Raw genomic sequence first — 19,497 nt, 5'->3', positions numbered from 1 at the left:
ATGCAAAGAGCCCAAATGATGAATGGATCAGCCCAACTGATGAATGGATAACGAAGATGTGGGGTGTGTGTGTGTGTGTGTGTGTGTGTACACATACATAAAATGGAATATTATTCAACCATCAAAAAGAACACAATCTTGCCATCTGCAATGCTATGGATGGAGCTAGACTGCATTACACTGAGCAAATTAAGTCAGAGAAAGACAAGTACCATATGACTCCACTCATTATTGAATTTGGTGGGGGGGAGGGTAGAAAAGCAAACCATAAAACTAAGACTCTTAACTACAGAGAACAAACTGAGGGTTGCTGGAGGGGAGGTAGACAGGGGGGTGGGTTAAATGCGAGATAGAGATTAAGGAGGGCACTTGTGATGAGCACTAGGTGTTGTAGGTAAGTGATGAATCTCTAAATTCTATTCCTGAAACTAATATTACATAAAATGTTAACTAACTGGACTTTAAACAAAAACTTGAAAGGAGGAAAAAAAAAAAAGATTTCTGACACCCTTTACTACTTCCCTCTAGAAAGAAAATGCAGGGTAACAATGATAAACACAAGTTTCTTACCTCACTTAGGACAAGGGTCAGGTTTCTTCCTAGTTTATAAGTAAAATATAAAAAGAAAAGAGCATGATTTTTTTTAAGATTTTATTTATCTATTGGACAGACAGAGATCACAAGTAGGCAGAGAGGCAGGCAGAGAAAGAGAGGAGGAAGCAGGCTCCCCGCCAAGCAGAGAGCCCGATGCGGGGCTCGATCCCAGGACCCTGGGATCATGACCTGAGCCGAAGGCAGAGGCTTTAACCCACTGAGCCTCCCAGGTGCCCCAGAAAAGAGCATGATTTCTTAAAAAGAGGCTCCTTTAATATGATATCTGAAAATCAGAATTCTGTCTCTCCTCTTTGCAAATACACAAGCTGTCTCTGACAAGGGGCTCACAAGGGCTCTGGGGGACCATTCTTAGAAGAGTTGACAAGCAGTCTATTAATGATTTCTGTTTCCCAAGAAAAGGAAGATCATTAGAGTAGAGTCAGAGGGCCAAAAACTCCACAAAAAAGAATTTTCCTGAGGTCAGTAACCTGACCTCAAGACTCACAATCTAGTAGAAGGCCAAATATGTAAACGGACAATAAAGTGTAATATTCAACAACAGATGTCTGTATGGGATCAAGAAGTAGCAGAGAATGGAGGATGATTAACTCTGTGGACCTTGGAGGTAAAGGGTGGGAATTGAAGGGAGATGACCTTACAGATGATAGTACTTTTGATATGAGTTCCAAAAGCTGAACAGGTTGCCAGGCAGGACTACGTGTGTGTGTGTGTGTGTGTGTGTGTGTGTGTGTGTGTGTGTGTAAGGGCACACACGGGCATAGAGGCCTGCATTGGGGAGAAAGGGGAGCCTATTCCAGGGAAAAGGAAGACCATATGCAAACACAAAATCCTATCATGTCGGGGAGAAGTAGAATTCTGTGAAGGAGTGGCAGGAAAACAAGTTAGAGAGGGAGGCGAAAAAGAGATTTTGTACAGAGACCCTGTTACACTAAGAGATTTCATCTTCCTCCCAGGGCTGGGAAGGACCCAGCACAGGGTGTGAAGGAGGGCAGAGCACAGGCTGGCAGAAAAGCAGCGGAGAACAAGCCGGAGTTCTGCTGTGAAACGAAGAGCAAGAGATAAGGAGGACCCGCAGCGACATCAGCAACAACAGGCATGCACGAAAAGGGTTCCCGCCAGAAGATGTGTGTCTAGTTCATGGCACCCTGAGGAAACACGACAACACAGAGGTTCACTGCAAGTTCCCAGAGAACATTTACTACCATGTAAGGACCACAACGCTAATTAACATCGAGCAAGAAAAAAAGGACGTAGAAGGTTCACAAGGAAAAGGAAAAGGTAATTTTTAAAAAAGATTTTATTTTTTTATTTGTCAGAGAGAGAGAGAGAGCACAAGCAGGGGGAGCAGCAGGCAGAGGGAGAAGCAGGCCTCCCGCTGAGCAAGGAGCCCAGTGTGGGGATTGATCCCAGAACCCTGGGATCATGACCTGAGCCAAAGGCAGATACTTAACCGACTGAGCCACCCAGTGTCCCAGAAAAAGATATTTTAGAAGTAAAGGAATCAAAGAAAACTCAGAGACTATCTGGAAGAGGACAGTGCAGGCAAACAGGACAGGCAACAGGAGGGGACAGAGCAGCTGGGGAAAAGGTTCCGTGCGATAACCAGACGTGTCTGGGAGTCATCTGAATAGAGAAGGCTGGGAAACAGTGGGATGCACAGGTCTGGATCTTGGGCAGGGAGATAAGGGTCGGAAACAGAAATGTGCAAGTAATCAGCATACAGAGAGTATCTACACAAGTGAAGGAGATGAGGGGGAAAATGAAAGGAGGAAATGTAAACTCATGTCAGCACAGCGCTGTTCGGAGACCCACACCTGGTCTACGGCACATACTCAGCCCAACGGTCCAAAACTCCAAAGTAACATTCCGTACGGAGGGAAACTTCCTGGCGAGCAGGGAAGACTGAAGCCAAGAGGCTGTGAGTGATAAGATCACACAGGGACTCGGTTGGCTGCCACGGACAGTTTAAGCAAGGACCTAAAATACACAATGAACCAAAGGCATCTCATACAACTAGAGAAGCCAGAACTAAAACATCTAAGTTAAAAAAAAAAAAAAAAATTCCACAATGTACAGTATAAAAAACTAGTTTAACAGAACAACTTGTGTCACCTGAGTTGTGTTTTGCAAAAGGCACAAACTAAAGTCTACTGTTACTTTTGTCTTTCAGTGCCAATTATTTTTATTAGAAAAAGAAAAAGATAACTGATTGTTAATGAATCTAGGTTAACAACAGAATCGGTCAAGTTTTTTATTTCCTTATAAGCTGGATAATTACTAACTGAAAGGCCAAGCACTTCTCTGTTCTTCCTAAGTCAGTTTTAAAACATTTCACAAATCCAATTTGAAAGAATACTATCACAATGAAGAACTCCAGGTTAAATCTACCATAAAGCAAAAAAAACCATCTCATAGTAAGAATGACCGTCCATTAACTTCTATGTTCTGTCAACAGAACATCCTATACCCAAAAGATGTTACTCAAAGCCAACACTCTGTCTCAACACAAACTTTTCCTCTTTGTTCATTCCTCCTTATATCCTAACTGTTCTTTCGAGTAATTTCACTCAGATGTCTACACCATCCCTTCAACATTACCATTTATTTCTATAGCGAAGGTGGTTCAAAGAACTAGTGATTCTTGTCTACCCACTATCAGCATGGCTAAACCACACTGCCCGTTTGGGTTAATAATGCCCAAGGTCAAACAGAGGTTGACAGTCCATGATCAAAGCAAGCTGGCTATTCTTTCTGTCATTTATATAGAACACACAAGATGTGTTTATTTTCACCAGCCTCTGAATGACCTCCTTTAGGTGGCACAGAAAAGATCCCACATTTCTATAAAGCATTAACCAAAGGAGTTTTCTTATTTGATACTCTCATTAAGGCCAAATTTTATTTTTTTGAAACTTTTGATCTTTTTCATTTATTCAAGAGCCCCTCAAGTTAAAGGCCATATTGTCTAAATCAAATTGGTGTAATGAATAAAACAAGGACAGGGCAACTAGCAAAGGCTCAAGAAGAAAGAGTATACATCCAACAGGCTGCCATCACAAAATATGGGGCTCATTAGCGACTTTTTTCAAAATTACTGAAGGCAACAGCATCTAAGATTTCAAAGTTCAAAAGGCAACCCCTCCCCCCAAAAATCACTCAACTCCATTTTCACTACTAACACTCCTACTCCTTATCAATCTGAACACTAGTAACACAAACACTGTAAAAACCCTCATAATCCGATCAACTAGAAGAGAGCCAGTATAAAGCATGGAGCAGCACAGCCTACAGATAAATACAAACAGACATTTCCCTGTTGGGTACGCTACTTTGCCTAGATTAGGGAATTATTTAAAGAGCAAACATTTTATCATCAGCACTAGTTATAAAATGAAGACTTCCAAGTAATTTTAAGCCAATATTCTCTTTGGCCAGCCTTAAATAACTCTCCACAATACACAGTGTGAAGCTTCACCACCACCACCACCAGGGGCGGGGCGGGGGGGAAGGAGGGAATCAGTCCAAGGCTACCTTGTCAGGATTACCCAATTCATGGATCTGAATCAAGGAGATCAATGATTCATGAATCTTAATATCAATGGTATTAATCACATAAAAGAGGGTAAATCCCTTAAAGTTACCTTTCTTCGTTCCTGTTAAAATGAGATGGTTGACTGGCTGGTGGCTCACCAGAGAGAAAAATGAGATGATAAGTGATTAAAGACAAACTATTAAATATCAGACATACACTGGAAGAGACACAAAGACAAAAGATCAGAAATGATGACACTCAGGAATGAGTGGCAAAGTGACGCCATCATTATTTGTGCAAGATCTAGGCTCACCTTTGTGAATCTCTAAATTTGAGCATAAGGGATTAAGTGAAGCAGAACAAGGAGAAGGGAAACAGTCCATCAGACTCTCCTAGAATTTCAGTGTTGTCTCACTACATCAGACTCTCCTAGAATTTCAGTGTTGTCTCACTACGTTAAAAGAACCCAGGTGAGAGAGGAGGCTGAAGGGAATGGACGCAGTGTAACGGAAGGTCCGCTAGAGCTTACAAAGTATCCACCTTCTTTTCCTTTGTTAGGGGATGGTGATGACAAGCGCATTAAAGGAACTTATGCTGGCCGGCACCGGCTCTGCAGTGGTTCAAATGACAGCTCTCTTACGGGATTACTTCACCAAATCATTCAAACACCGGGTCATTACTGAGAACCACATTCACTACCCAGTTCATGTACATAACAAAACTCACTGACACAAGCTATATTTGAGGTTCTAAATAAACTTTTAGAAACAGTCTAGCAGCACAGCCATTAGTTACATTACAAAATGGAGAATCAGAGAAACTAAACTCTCTGGATTCTGTACTGAGGGGGTATCAGCAGCACCAAAATATCTTTACATCTTATTTACCTTTCTCAGAGGGAAAGAGTAGATAACCCGGGGACATGACAGACTTCTCGTGAAATGAAAAGCATTCTTTCGAAACGAGCAGCATCTGGGAATCGTCATTTTCGGCTCGCTGTCACTCCTCCACTTCCTCCTCCTTCTGACCACAACTCAACTCCCCTGTGCCCAGCCCACATCACCTCCACCTCTTCTGCTTCCCACCACAGTGCCAGTAAGAACTCTTCTCCGTTCCTTCTGTAGTTTCTGACTTGAGGATGCCATCCCATTCAGCTATCACTTCTATGCAAAAAAATATAAAATCCTTATCTCTCAGTCCTGGTCTCTGATAACGGCTTACCTGACAGCTTTTCCTGGGAAGCACAGCAATAAAATGGTTAAACACAGTGACTCTGGGCTGCCTAGGCTAGAAGTCCCCACTCCCGCCTTTATGACCAGCCTTAGAGAACTTCCTCTGGAAAAGAGATGCTTCGTCTATAGAAGCAGAATAAAACTGTCACCTACAAGTCAGCAACAGACTGCGAGAATTGCGCTGGGTGATGCCCAATTAAGGACAGCATTTCAGACGTGCCCAGCACTCAGAAGGACTCGACAAGGATCAAACAGGACCATCACTTCATCAGAGTACTTAGCTGCGGCTTCAAATAATGGCCTGTTCAAAATCAAAACACTTCTTCCCTCCAGCTGCACTCCCCATTGGGCACTCCCCACTGTATTCAAGCCGTGGGTCTTGGAGTCATACTTGACAATGTTGAAAGAAAGAATTCTTCCTTCTTCAGTCAACTCCTTCCTTCCAAATCCAAGTGCCTCTCCGGGAGATGAGGCCAACAGCCCCTCCAATACCACATCTCTCGCCAGCCACGGCCTCCTGATCTACGCTCATCCCTGCACCCAAGCATCCTTTGCACTGCTCCAGGAATCAATCCCGAGAGACCGAGGGAGCAAACACAGCTAGAAAATGAGTATTTCTTTTAAATTACTTTGTATAGTAGTGTAACAACAAAAAAAATTATTGCACAGGTAAAAGGAGAATGGACAGATTTTAAAATAACAATAATAATAATGGTACTGGGACAATGCAGCTGTCCCTACATTCTTAGGAGAAAAGATCTGAAACATGTACAGATGCTAGAGGAAGAAATTACACACTTCTGGAGGGTCAAAGGAGACCTAAATACCTTATTCATGAACTGGAAAATTCAAAATGTAGAAAGATGCCAATTCTCCCCTCAAAGTCATCAAGATATTCGCTCTAATGACAATCAGAATCACAACAGTATTTTCCTTGAACTTCGAGCCTGATATAAATTTATAGAAGGACAAAGGACCAAGAAAAACCAAGACACTCTTAATATGTACCAAATATTTTGGCTTTGTATGAATCTGTATTAATCACTGACTATGTAGAATCGTGCCAGAATAAAGAAAGAGGTCAACGGAACCAAAGACAGAGTCCAGAGACAGACCCAAACATCTACGGACACTCAACATGACACAGTGGGTAATACACAGAAAAAAAGGGAAAAGAATGTATTTTTAAGAAACAAGAAATGATACTGAAGAAATTCAGTGATTACATGGAAACAAAATAAAATTGGACCTTCTTCCTGGTACCACACCACAAAAATTAACTCCAGATGGATTACAAATTTAAACATAAGAAGTAAAAACCATGAGACATTTAGAAGACAATATTGGAGAATATCCTAACTTCAAGACAGAGAAACTCTTCTTAAATAGTAAGAGCAGAGACTCAAAAGAAAAAAAATAAATTTTAACCCAGAATTTCTCTTCGTCATAAGATACCATCAAAGAAAGTGAAAAGACAAGTTACAACTGATGTTTGCAGCCTGTATAACACAGAAAGATTAGTAGACAGAATACATATAATAATCCCACAAATAATAAAAGACAACTCAACAGGAAAAAATATTTAAAAAGCCAGTTCACAAAAAAAGTAAGTCCAAATGGCTAATAAACATATTAAAAGATGCTCAACATCATTAGGAGTCACAGAAATGCAAATTAAAACCACAGTGAGATATCAATTGTACCACAAGACTGGCAAAAATTTAGAAATCCGACAATATGAAGAGTTGGCAAGAAAGCAGAACAACTCCACACAGAGTGAACACCGGCAGGCCCGTCCACAAGAAGGAGCTTGACATTACTAAAGTCTAAACACACACACGCCTGTGACCCAATAATTCAACTCTTAGGTACATAAACTAAAATAATTCTTGTACAGGCACACCAGAAAACACGTTCAAAATATTCACAGCAGAAGTGTTCATAAAAGCAAAACGCTGGGAAAACTCTGATCAGTACTAAGATGAGTAAATGGTTAACAAATTCATTCAGTGAAATATAAGAATGACCAGTGATTTCACGTCCATCAAAGGATAAATCAAAAATCCTAATGAGGAAAAGAAGCAAATCTCAGAACACACAGAGTGTGAAGCCCAATAAATAAAGTTCCAAACAGGGCAAAACTAAACCACACGTTGTTTAGAGATAATCTTCATAAATGGTAAACTTACTAAAAAAGAGTTAGGAACGATACACAAAAATCAAGGTAAAGACCTCATGGGGATAGGATTCAATGGCTGGGTGGTAGATATACAGGTGTTGAGTCTATCATTACTATGTAAACTGTACAAGTTTCATAAACTTTTGATCTATTTGGTTTGCTGTATTTCACAATAAAACCCATGGGGGCTGAGCCTGAGCATGAAGTGAGGAGGAGGCCGGCTGGGAAGGCGAGAAGGGAAACAGAACAACAGCTAAAAGGGGGCCCTAGGGCAGGTTTCAATACCCGGGAGAAGGCATCCATGGAGTTAAGAGAGGTTGAAAACACAGGAAAATAAGGACATAATTTAAAAAGCGAGGTTTCTGAGAAAGTGAGTGGGACAAGAGTTAGAGCATATGTGAGAAAGGAGGCCTCTTTCACTTGAACCTGAGGGAACACGGTAAGAAGCAAGGACTCGTATGCCACTCTGCCCACATGAACGGTGACTCCCTCGAAAGCCGGGCATTATTAGCGTCTAGCATAGTGCTAAAGGGCAGGAAAGGGAGAAAAAGGAAGGACTGTTTCAAGTCGGCCCAAAAAGTGTGGTTTACTGGATTCCCTGGAAAGAGGACGTGGCTGATAATCAATAAATATTCAAATCACCTTTAATTCGCTACCTTCACAGATATTCAAATCACTTATCAGCAAAAGTGCACAGTAAAGCTTCATTCTTTATCAGATAAAGTCAAAACAGTATAATCTTACAAGTCCAACTCCTACTCTTTTTGATACATACTAAATATTTATATTATTAGGGAATTTTTTTTTAAAGTGGATTTCCTGAACTTATCTTCACTTATATTTAAAAAACAAACAAACAAACAAACAAAAACAGGAAAAAAACAACTTCCACTTACTTAATTGAGTTTCTAAAGTGGTCTTCAGCTGGGTTTTTTACAGTACAACTATTCAGGAGCCATAAATCTGCGTCTGATGCATTTTCTATTAAAAAACAAATATAAAATAGAAATTTCAGTATCACACTTAATCACAGCTTACTCGCACAGCACTGAGACAGACAGAGGCCATGGGCAGTCACATAAACCCATAACTGCCTGACACAAGGTGCCCGCTAGACAGCATGTGGAAGTATGTGTGAGAAATATAAAAATGTATACCCTGTGCTGTATCTTTTCATTTAAAATATAAAGAAAATAAGCATTTTCTTCCCTTATAGTCAATACTTGAGAGTATTTTATTTTATTTCTAAAGATTTTATTTATTTATTTGACAGAGATCACAAGTAGGCAGAGAGGCAGGCAGAGGGAGAGGAGGAAGCAGGTTCCCCACTGAACAGAGAGCCCGACAAGGGGCTCAATCCAGGACCTCGAGATCATGACCTGAGCCAAAGGCAGAGGCTTTAACCCACTGAGCCACCCAGGCGCCCCAATACTTGAGAGTATTTTAAAACTTCCAAAAACTGAAGTGGAACCGGCCTCACCTTCCCTCTGAGTATGCAAACTCATTGCCCCCTTTTGGACTGTGTCAGTATGTTTCAGGCACAGATATTTTCATATACCGAATATTCTGCAGCCTAAGAAGTTATTAAAAATATACTTTGTCTTCCCTGAAAAAGTTAATGATTTACCTCAAAGTGAGACTTTCATTCCTCTCACCAATTGGATCAAATATTGTTCTGTATGTAGTCCCCCCCCGCCCCTACCACATCCGCAGGGACACATTCCAAGACTCCCAGGGGATGCCAGAAACCACAGATAACAGTGAACCCTAAAGAAGCTATAGGTTTTCCTGCACATACATATCTGTGATAAAGTTTCATCTATAAATTCGGCACAGAAAGAAAATAACAGTAATAATAAAATAGAACAATTATAACCACATACTGTAAAAAAAAAAAAAAACTTATGTGAACAGGTCTCTCTCTCTCTCTGTAAAAATACCTTATTGTACTGTGCTCACTCCTCTTCCTGTGCTGCTGGGAGATGGTAAATGCCTGCGTGATGAGAGGATAAGACGTCTGTGTGAGGAGAAGAAGGGACGTGAACACACAGGCACTGGGATGCAGCGGCAGGCTGCTACTTGACCTTCTAGCAATATGGCACGGGGGCGGGGGTTGGGGTCACCTGCTTCTGGACTGTGGGTGACCACAAGCACCTGAAACCGCAGGTAAGGGAGAGGGGCCGCCATACTGTGATAAACTCACCGGCAAAGCAACCAATAACCCCAACCCCCCCAGTTTATGAAAGGCCTTTGTAAACGCCTCACGTGTTCACTGCTATGCCCACTACCTTGATGCCTAGTGGGACACACTCATTAAAATGGGACGACCACAATGAAAGGAAAACCAAAACTGAAAACCACAGCACCTTCCATGTATGCTGACGTAAGAGCAGAAGTTAAGGTCAGGGACATAAAGAACCAGGAGGACAAACAGATGTCTGCGTGCACATTCTCCACCTGAGAAGGGAACCCCAAGTGAGAGCATAATGCCAAACGGAGGGCGAGCACATCAAAGCTTCTGGTGAACTGGCAAAAATTTTTTTCCAAACATTTGATTATAAAAATCGTGAAATATTTTTAAAGAGACAAGAACAAAAAATTCTTGAATCGACTAAAGGCAAAGGAAGGTGCTTATTACTATTTACCCCTTCTAACCTGTCTCACTCCTCCCATTCCTATCCCCCAGCCACACCTCACGGTCTATTTGCCCTCCCAACAGCCAGAGTGATCCTTTCCTTGAGAAATCTGGCCACGTCACTTCCCTGCTCAAACTCAGAAATGATGGGTACTTATGTCCCTCCCCTAGTTCCCTTACAATCATTCCCCCCAATGGCACCTGAAGACATGCCTCTAATCTCAATCTTCTGATGATTTCCAGTGGTGTTTGAGGACTTTCCAGATCCAACCACCTCCCCCACATCAATATTAACTTCTCCCTACATTCATCTGTCCAGCCACGCCAAACCACCTGAAATTCCTAAGACCTACACTACTCTATTCAACTAGAGTATCTTTGTTTCCTATCTACCTGGCTCACTCCTCCTCATCCTTCAGCTAGAGCCTGAGGTCTGCAGCTACCTCTTCTCTGCACTCCCACGGCAGACTGGGCATAGACTGCACTAGCACGATACACTCTGTACTAAAATTACTCGTTTTTCCAGCCTATTTAAGAGATGCTGAAGACAACATTTTTATCTGCTGCCCTCTGAATGTACAGGGCCTAGCACAGTGATGGGCACAGAACAAGCATTCAGACATCCTGGGACACCAAACGAGCACACGTAGGTTCAAGGACAGAAAAGGGTGAGAGTGAACGTGGGACCGCACGCATACGGCACTTCCACCAACTGTTAAAGCTCTGCAGGCAATGCTCATCTTCAGGAATAAGCTTCAAGAAAGTCGCCAGTTTATTTAATAAATACTTAGGGCTGAAACTTTATCTTGCTCACAGCTATATGCCCAGCACTTACTATGTACGGCCCCAGCACCTGGTAGGTACCCGTTAAACATGCACTGAGTGAATGCTGAATTGTGAAAGACGACGCTAAACTATGAGCAGCGTGTGGCACAGATAAGAAAGGGTCATGAATGTCTGACCAAAAACAGGATAAAAATTAAATAAATAAAGACTAGGCAGTTACTTAAAATAAACAAATAGGGGCACCTGGATGGGTCAGTCAGTTAAGTGTCCAATTCTTGGTTTCAGCTTGGGTTGTGATCTAAGGGTCGTGAGATTGAGCCCCATGTCAGGCTCCACACCCAGCTTGGAGGCTCCTTGAGATTCCTGAGCTCAGCATGGAGCCTGCTTGAGATGCGCTCTCTCCCTCTGCTCCTCTTCCTACATGTGCTCCCTATGTATGTGCTCGCTCTCTCTTTCTCTTTCTCTAAAATAAATAGATAAAATATTTTTAAAAATTAATATTTAAAAAAAAACAGCAAAAACCTAAAGAGAGAACTATCTGTGCCAGATGCCAGCTTTGTATCCTGGCACATTCTTCTACTCAACCCAGCCACCTCTCACAGTACAGATAATGCTTATAATACAATACGTACCACAACAAAGCCCTCTCAAGGAGAACTCCAGCAGTAAGTAAGGCAAATTATTCTACTTTGTCTAAAATGCTGTCAATGTTGGACTGTACAGACTTTCAAAACAAACAGAATACTATGCTTGGTGATCTAACTGCCATCAACAGGAATCCAATGAATATACCAAAATGCCTACAAAATTACCCAACTTTTTGACCACCCCTCAAAAGAGAATGTCCTTTCCAATGAACACAAGAGTTTCTTAACCAATTATTTCCAAACTCAGTTTTCTGTTAGTATATCTTATTATTGTCAAAACACACTATTTGCAAGCAAAAATCAGTCAGTAAACCACCATAACACAATGAGGATTTACTATACACCAGGCTCTCCTCCAGGCACAGGGGATATGGTTGTGAGAAGAGTTTATACCCTCAAAGAGTTTAGGTCTTGAGGAGGAAGTCTAATGAAAACAAACAACAGAAAAACAAGGTAATTTCAAGTGCTGGTCAATGCTATTAAAATGAAAAGAGGGGCGCCTGGGTGGCTCAGTGGGTTAAAGCCTCTGCCTTTGGCTCGGGTCATGATCCCAGGGTCCTGGGATCGAGCCCCGCATTCAGGCTCTCTACTCAGCAGGGAGCCTGCTTCCCTTCCTCTCTCTCTGTCTGCCTCTCTGCCTACCTGTGATCTCTGTCTGTCAAATAAATAAATAAAATCTTCAAAAAAAAAAATGAAAAGAGACAGTAATGGACAAAGAATAATTAGGTCAGAAGAGTTGAGACTCAAGTAATAAAACACCATGCAAAGAACATGCAAAAAACAAGAAGGAGCATTTCAAGAAGAAAATCCTACAAGTATAAAGGCCATGAAATAAGAGTGAACTTGTTGTGCTCTAGGACCAGAGAGACCAATGTAGCTGGACTGGACACAGAGAAAGTGGGGACAGAAAGGTGGGAGAGGCAGGCAGCAACCAGAGTATTTGGCAAGTTAAGAACTTCACATTGTATTGTAAAAATTACAGGAAGTCACCATTGGGTTTCAAACACCTAACTGCTACTTTGGAAAGCCCATTCTAGAAGGGCCATGAAGACTACAGATGGGGCAAAAGTAAAGACAAATGGGGAAAAAGTAAAGGCAAGAAAACCAGTTGGAAGCTGACACACTGGTCTAAGTAGGAATATGTGAAAGTTGCACTGGGATCACAGCGATGGCAAAAGCAAGAAGGCAAATGGGGGCCTATTTCGGAGGCAAAATCAAGGAATTCACTGACACATGAGATAGAAACGGTGCAAGGAGGCATCAAGTAGGATTCTTAAGCACATGGAAGGAATCTGGGCCTGAGCCTCAGTTGTTTGTGGTGCCGTTTAATGAAATGAGGAAAGATTAGAAAGAAACAGATTTGGGGACAAGAGAATCAATAGGGCTCTTGGGGGAAGGGGGGCACACTCTGTCTGAGATCCCTATTAAATATCCAACTAGAAATACTGATTGGCTTGGTATAAAAGAAACAGAAGCTCAGGGGAGTCTTTCAGGCTGCATAAACAAATGTGAGAATCAAAACCCTACAGAAAATACGTGAATTTATGGAAATGGATGAGCTCACCTAACAAGGAATTACAGGAGGAAAAAAAGAGGACAGAGAAAGCAGTGGAAGACAGAAAGATCTTGCAAAGAAGGGAAAAGGGTATTGGAAAGGAGCAGCACATAAAGAGGATTTAAAAAAAAATGGAGGGGGGAGGAGTCAAGATGGTGGAGAAGTAGCAGGCTGAGACGACATCAGGTAGCAGAAGATCAGCTAGATTCCTTATCTAACCATTGCAAACATCTACAAATCCAACGGGAAATTGAAGAGAAGAAGAGCAACAATTCTAGAAACAGAAAATCGATCACTTTCTGAAAGGTAGGACCTGCGGAGAAGTGAATCCAAAGCGTCGGGAAGATAGACCGCGGGGGGAGGGGCCGGCACCCGGCAAGCGGCGGAGCGACGGAGCACAAAATCGGGACTTTTAAAAGTCGGCTCCACGGAGGGACATCACTCCAGAGGCTAAACCGGGGTGAAGCCCACGCGGGGCCAGCATGGCCCCAGATCCCGCAGGGTCACAGAAGGACCGGGTGTGTCTGAGTGTCGCAGAGCTTGCAGGTATTAGAGCAGGGAAGCCGGCTACAGCGACAGAGGCGAGGAGTGAGCTCTCAGCTCGGGGTTACCTTGAACGGGTCACAGGCTGGGAGAGCTCGGAGCGCGGCCGGAGGCCAGGGAGACAGAGTGCTTGAGCACTTTTCTCCAAGCACATGGCTGGAGGCCAGGGAGATGGAAGTGACCGAGAGCTTTTCTCCAAGCACAATCGACTGAGCGCTTTTCTCCGAGGGCGCACTGAGGAGCGGGAACCCGAGCTCTCGGCTCCTCCAGGCCGGAGATCGGGAGGTCACCATTTTCATTCCCATCCTCCGGAACTCTACAGAAAGCGCTCAGGGAACAAAAGCTCCCGAAAGCAAACCCAAGCGGATTACTTAGCCCGGCCCCTAGTAAGGGCGGTGCAATTCCGCCTCAGGCAAAGACACTTGAGAATCACTACAACAGGCCCCTCCCCCAGAAGATCAACAAGAAACCCAGCCAAGACCAACTTCACTCACCAAGAACAGCGGAATTCCACACCAGGAGAAAGCAGATCTTATCTGGACAAAATGACAAGGCGGAAAAACTCACCACAGAAAAAAGAACAAGAGGCAGTACCGAAGGCTGGGGACCTAATCAATACGGACATTGGTAATATGACAGATGTAGAGTTCAGAATGACGATTCTCAAGGTTTTAGCCGGGCTCGAAAAAGGCATAGAAGATATTAGGGAAACCCTCTCTGGAGAGATAAAAGCCCTTTCCGGAGAAATAAAAGAACTAAAATCTAACCAAGTTGAAATCAAAAAAGCTATTAATGAGGTGCAAGCAAAAATGGAAGCACTTACTGCTAGGATAAATGAGGCAGAAGAAAGAATTAGTGACATAGAAGACCAAATGACAGAGAATAAAGAAGCTGAGCAAAAGAGAGACAAACAAGTACTGGACCACGAGGAGAGAATTCGAGAGATAAGCAACACCATAAGACGACACAACATTAGAATAATTGGGATTCCAGAAGAAGAAGAAAGAGAGAGGGGAGCAGAAGGCATATTGGAGAGCATTATTGGAGAGAATTTCCCTAATATGGCAAAGGGAACAAACATCAAAATCCAGGAGATGCAAAGAACGCCCCCCAAAATCAATAAGAATAGGTCCACACCCCGTCACCTGATAGTAAAATTTACAAATCTTAGCAACAAAGAGAAAATCCTGAAAGCAGCCCAGGAAAAGAAGTCTGTAACATACAAGGGTAAAAACATTACATTGGCAGCGGATTTATCCACAGAGAACTAGCAAGCCAGAAAGAACTGGCATGATATATTCAGAGCACTAAACGAGAAAAACATGCAGCCAAGAATACTATATCCAGCTAGGCTATCATTGAAAATAGAAGGAGAGATAAAAAGCTTCCAGGACAAACAAAAACTGAAAGAATTTGTAAACACCAAACCAGCTCTACAGGAAATATTGAAAGGGGTCCTCTAAGCAATGAGAGACCCTAAAAGTAGTAGATCAGAAAGAAACAGAGACAATATACAGTAACAGTCACCTTACAGGCAATACAATGGCACTAAATTCATATATCTCAATAGTTACCCGGAATGTAAATGGGCTAAATGCCCCAAGCAAAAGATACAGGGTATCAGAATGGATAAAAAAACAAAACCCATCAATATGCTGCCTACAACAAACTCATTTTAGACCCGAAGACACCTCCAGATTTAAAGTGAGGGGGTGGAAAGCAATGTACCATGTTAATGGACATCAGAAGAAAGCTGGGGTGGCAATCCTTATATCAGATTAATTAGATATTAAGCCAAAGACTATAATAAGAGATGAGGAAGGGCACTATATCATACTCAAAGGGTCCGTCCAACAAGAAGACCTAATAATTTTAAATATCTATGCCCCTAACATGGGAGCAGCCAACTATATAAACCAATTAATAACAAAATCAAAGAAAAACACCGACAATAATACAATAATAGTAGGCGACTTTAACACTCCCCTCACTGAGATGGACAGATCATCTAAGCAAAAGGTTAACAAGGAAATAAAGGCCTTAAATGACAAACTGGACCAGATGGTCATCACAGATATATTCAGAACATTCCATCCCAAAATAACAGAATACACATTCTTCTCTACTGCACATGGAACATTCTCCAGAATAGACCACATCCTGGGTCATAAATCAGGTCTCAACCGGTATCAAAAGATTGGGATCATTCCCTGCATATTTTCAGACCACAATGCTCTGAAGCTAGAACTCAATCACAAGAGGAAATTTGGAAAGAACATAAATACATGGAGACTAAACAGCATCCTTCTAAAGAATGAATGGGTCAACCAGGAAATTAAAGAAGAATTGAAAAAATTCATGGAAACAAATGATAATGAAAACACAACGGTTCAAAATCTGTGGGACACAACAAAGGCAGTCCTGAGAGGAAAATATATAGCGGTACAAGCCTTTCTCAAGAAACAAGAAAGGTCTCAAATACACAACCTAACCCTACACCTAAAGGAGCTGGAGAAAGAAAAACAAAGAAAGCCTAAACCCAGCAGGAGAAGAGAAATCATAAAGATCAGAGCAGAAATCAATGAAATAGAAACTAAAAAAACAATAGAACAAATCAACAAAACTAGGAGCTGGTTCTTTGAAAGAATTAATAAGATTGACAAACCCCTGGCAAGACTTATCAAAAAGAAAAGAGAAAGGACCCAAATAAATAAAATCATGAATGAAAAAGGAGAGATCACAACCAACACCAAAGAAATACAAACAATTATAAGAACATACTATGAGGAACTCTACGCCAACAAATTTGACAATCTGGAAGACATGGATGCATTCCTAGAGACATATAAACTACCACAGCTGAACCAGGAAGAAATAGAAAGCCTGAACAGACCCATAACCAGTAAGGAGATTGAAACAGTCATCAAAGAGCTTTTCCGCTAAGGTCAGGAACACGGCAAGGATGTCCGTTATCACCACTGCTATTCAACAAAGTACTAGAAGTCCTAGCCTCAGCAATCAGACAACAAAAAGAAATTAAAGGCATCCAGATCGGCAAAGAAGAAGTCAAACTATCACTCTTTGCAGATGATATGATACTATATGTGGAAAACCCAAAAGGCTCCACTCCAAAACTGCTAGAACTTGTACAGGAATTCAGTAAAGTGTCAGGATATAAAGTCAATGCACAGAAATCAGTTGCATTTCTCTACACTAACAACAAGACAGAAGAAAGAGAAATTAAGGAGTCAATCCCATTTACAATTGCACCCAAAACCATAAGATACCTAGGAATAAACCTAACCAAAGAGGCAAATAATCTATACTCAGAAAACTATAAAGTACTCATGAAAGAAATTGAGGAAGACACAAAGAAATGGAAAAGATGTTCCATGCTCATGGATTGGAAGAACAAATATTGTGAAAATGTCTATTCTACCTAAAGCAATCTACACATTTAATGCAATCCCTATCAAAATCCCATCCATTTTTTCCAAATAAATGGAACAAATAATCTTAAAATTTATATGGAAGCAGAAAAGACCTCGAATAGCCAGAGGAATATTGAAAAAGAAAGCCAAAGTTGGTGGCATCACAATTCCAGACTTCAAGCTTTATTACAATGCTGTCATCATCAAGACAGTATGGTACTGGCACAAAAACAGACACATAGACCAATGGAACAGAATAGAGAGCCCGGAAACAGACCCTCAACTCTATGGTCAACTAATCTTTGATAAAGCAGGAAGGAATGTCCAGTGGAAAAAAGACAGTCTCTTCAACAAATGGTGTTGGGAAAATTGGACAGCCACATGCAGAAAAATGAAATTGGACTATTTCCTTACACCACACACGAAAATAGACTCAAAATGGATGAAGGACCTCAATGTGAAGCAGGATTCCATCAAAATCCTTGAGGAGAACACAGGCAGCAACCTCTTTGACCTCAGCCACAGCAACTTCTTCCTAGGAACATCGCCAAAGGCAAGGGAAGCAAGGGCAAAAATGAACTCTTGGGACTTCATCAAGATCAAAAGCTTTTGCACAGCAAAGGAAACAGTTAACAAAACCAAAAGACAACTGACAGAATGGGAGAAGATATTTGCAAATGACATATCAGATAAAGGGCTAGTATCCAAAATCTATAAAGAGCTCAGCAAACTCAACACCCAAAGAACAAATAATCCAATCAAGAAATGGGCAGAGGACATGAACAGACATTTCTGCAAAGAAGACATCCAGATGGCCAACAGACACATGAAAAAATGCTCCACATCACTCGGCATCAGGGAAATACAAATCAAAACCACAATGAGATACCACCTCACACCAGTCAGAATGGCTAAAATTAACAAGTCAAGAAATGACAGATGCTGGCGAGGATGCAGAGAGAGGGGAACCCTCCTACACTGTTGGTGGGAATGCAAGCTGGTGCAACCACTCTGGAAAACAGTGTGGAGGTTCCTCAAAAAACTGAAAAATAGAGCTACCCTATGACCCAGCAATTGCACTACTGCGTATATATCCTAAAGATATAAATGTGGTGCTCCGAAGGGGCACGTGCACCCGAATGTTCATAGCAGCAATGTCCACAATAGCCAAACTGTGGAAAGAACCTAGATGTCCATCAACAGATGAACGGATAAAGAAGATGTGGTATATATATACAATGGAATACTATGCAGCCATCAAAGAAATGGTATCTTGCCATTTGCGATGACGTGGATGGAACTAGAGGTTATTATGCTTAGCGAAATAAGTCAATCGGAGAAAGACAACTATCATTTGATCTCCCTGATATGAGGAAGTGGAGATGCAATGTGGGGGGTTTGGGGGGTAGGCAAAGAAAAAATGAAAGAAGATGGGATTGGGAGGGAGACAAACCATTAAAGACTGAATCTCAAAAAACAGACTGAGGTTTGCTGGGGGGAGGGGGGACGGGAGAGGGTGGTGGGATATGGACATTGGGGAGGGTGTGTGCTATGATGAGTGACGTGAAATGTGTAAACCTGGAGATTCACAGACCTGTACCCCTGGGGATAAAAATACATTATATGTTTATTAAAAAATTAAAAAAAAAATAGAAAACATGGCGTTACAGAAATCTGGAGAAAAAAGTATTTGAAAAAGGAAAAAACAATTATGTTATATGTTGAAAGTTCGAGAAGGGTATCTGCATCTCTGTGCCAATCCACAATCACTCAAAGGCCCTGCTTTACTAAGTAACACAGAAAACAAACACTACAAAAGGGGAGAGAGGAGGAACTGTATATGGCTGTTTGCCAATAAAGAATGCAGACTCTTGGGGCGCCTGAGTGGCTCAGTTGGTTGAGCTGCTGCCTTCGGCTCGGGTCATGATCCTGGGGTCCTGGGATCGAGTCCCACATCGGGTTCTTTGCTCGGCGGGGAGCCTGCTTCTCTCGCTGCCTCTGCCTGCCTCTCTGCCTGCATGTGTGTACTTTCTCTCTCTCTCTCTCTCTCTCTCTCTGGCAAATAAATAAAATCTTAAAAAAAAAAATTAAAAAAAAAAAAGAATGCAGACTCTTTATTGTTTTGCCGCCTTACAAACGCATTTTCTGGGTTTTCAGATGCCAACACCGATCAGAAACAATATTGACTTAGTAACAGCTCTGCAAGAGGCATGGAAAACTGCACTTACGTTCTTATCAACTTTAAGCTACATCCCAACCTCAAATATTAAAATTAACAGGTAGGAGTGAATGGCACCTGAAACAGAAAGAAGCTAGTTTAATGTGGCTGCCATCTAGAACAA

General features: G+C 41.8%; 1 protein-coding gene across 2 annotated transcripts in view; it reads right to left on the bottom strand.

The window, feature by feature from the left end:
- The window catches only part of CDKAL1 (CDKAL1 threonylcarbamoyladenosine tRNA methylthiotransferase), a 634,424-nt gene that overhangs the window by 514,724 nt on the left and 100,203 nt on the right, over positions 1-19,497 (bottom strand). For both annotated transcript variants that reach the window (XM_080807301.1, XM_080807300.1), the window contains one exon: positions 8,455-8,539. In XM_080807301.1, the coding sequence (XP_080663427.1) occupies positions 8,455-8,539 (85 nt within the window). The remainder of the gene's footprint in view (positions 1-8,454; positions 8,540-19,497) is intronic.

This window comes from Martes martes, assembly GCF_963455335.1.
Source record: "Martes martes genome assembly, chromosome: 6".
Lineage (NCBI taxonomy): Eukaryota > Metazoa > Chordata > Mammalia > Carnivora > Mustelidae > Martes > Martes martes.
Note: the sequence above shows the minus strand (reverse complement) of the source record. Positions and strands in the feature narration are given on the sequence as shown.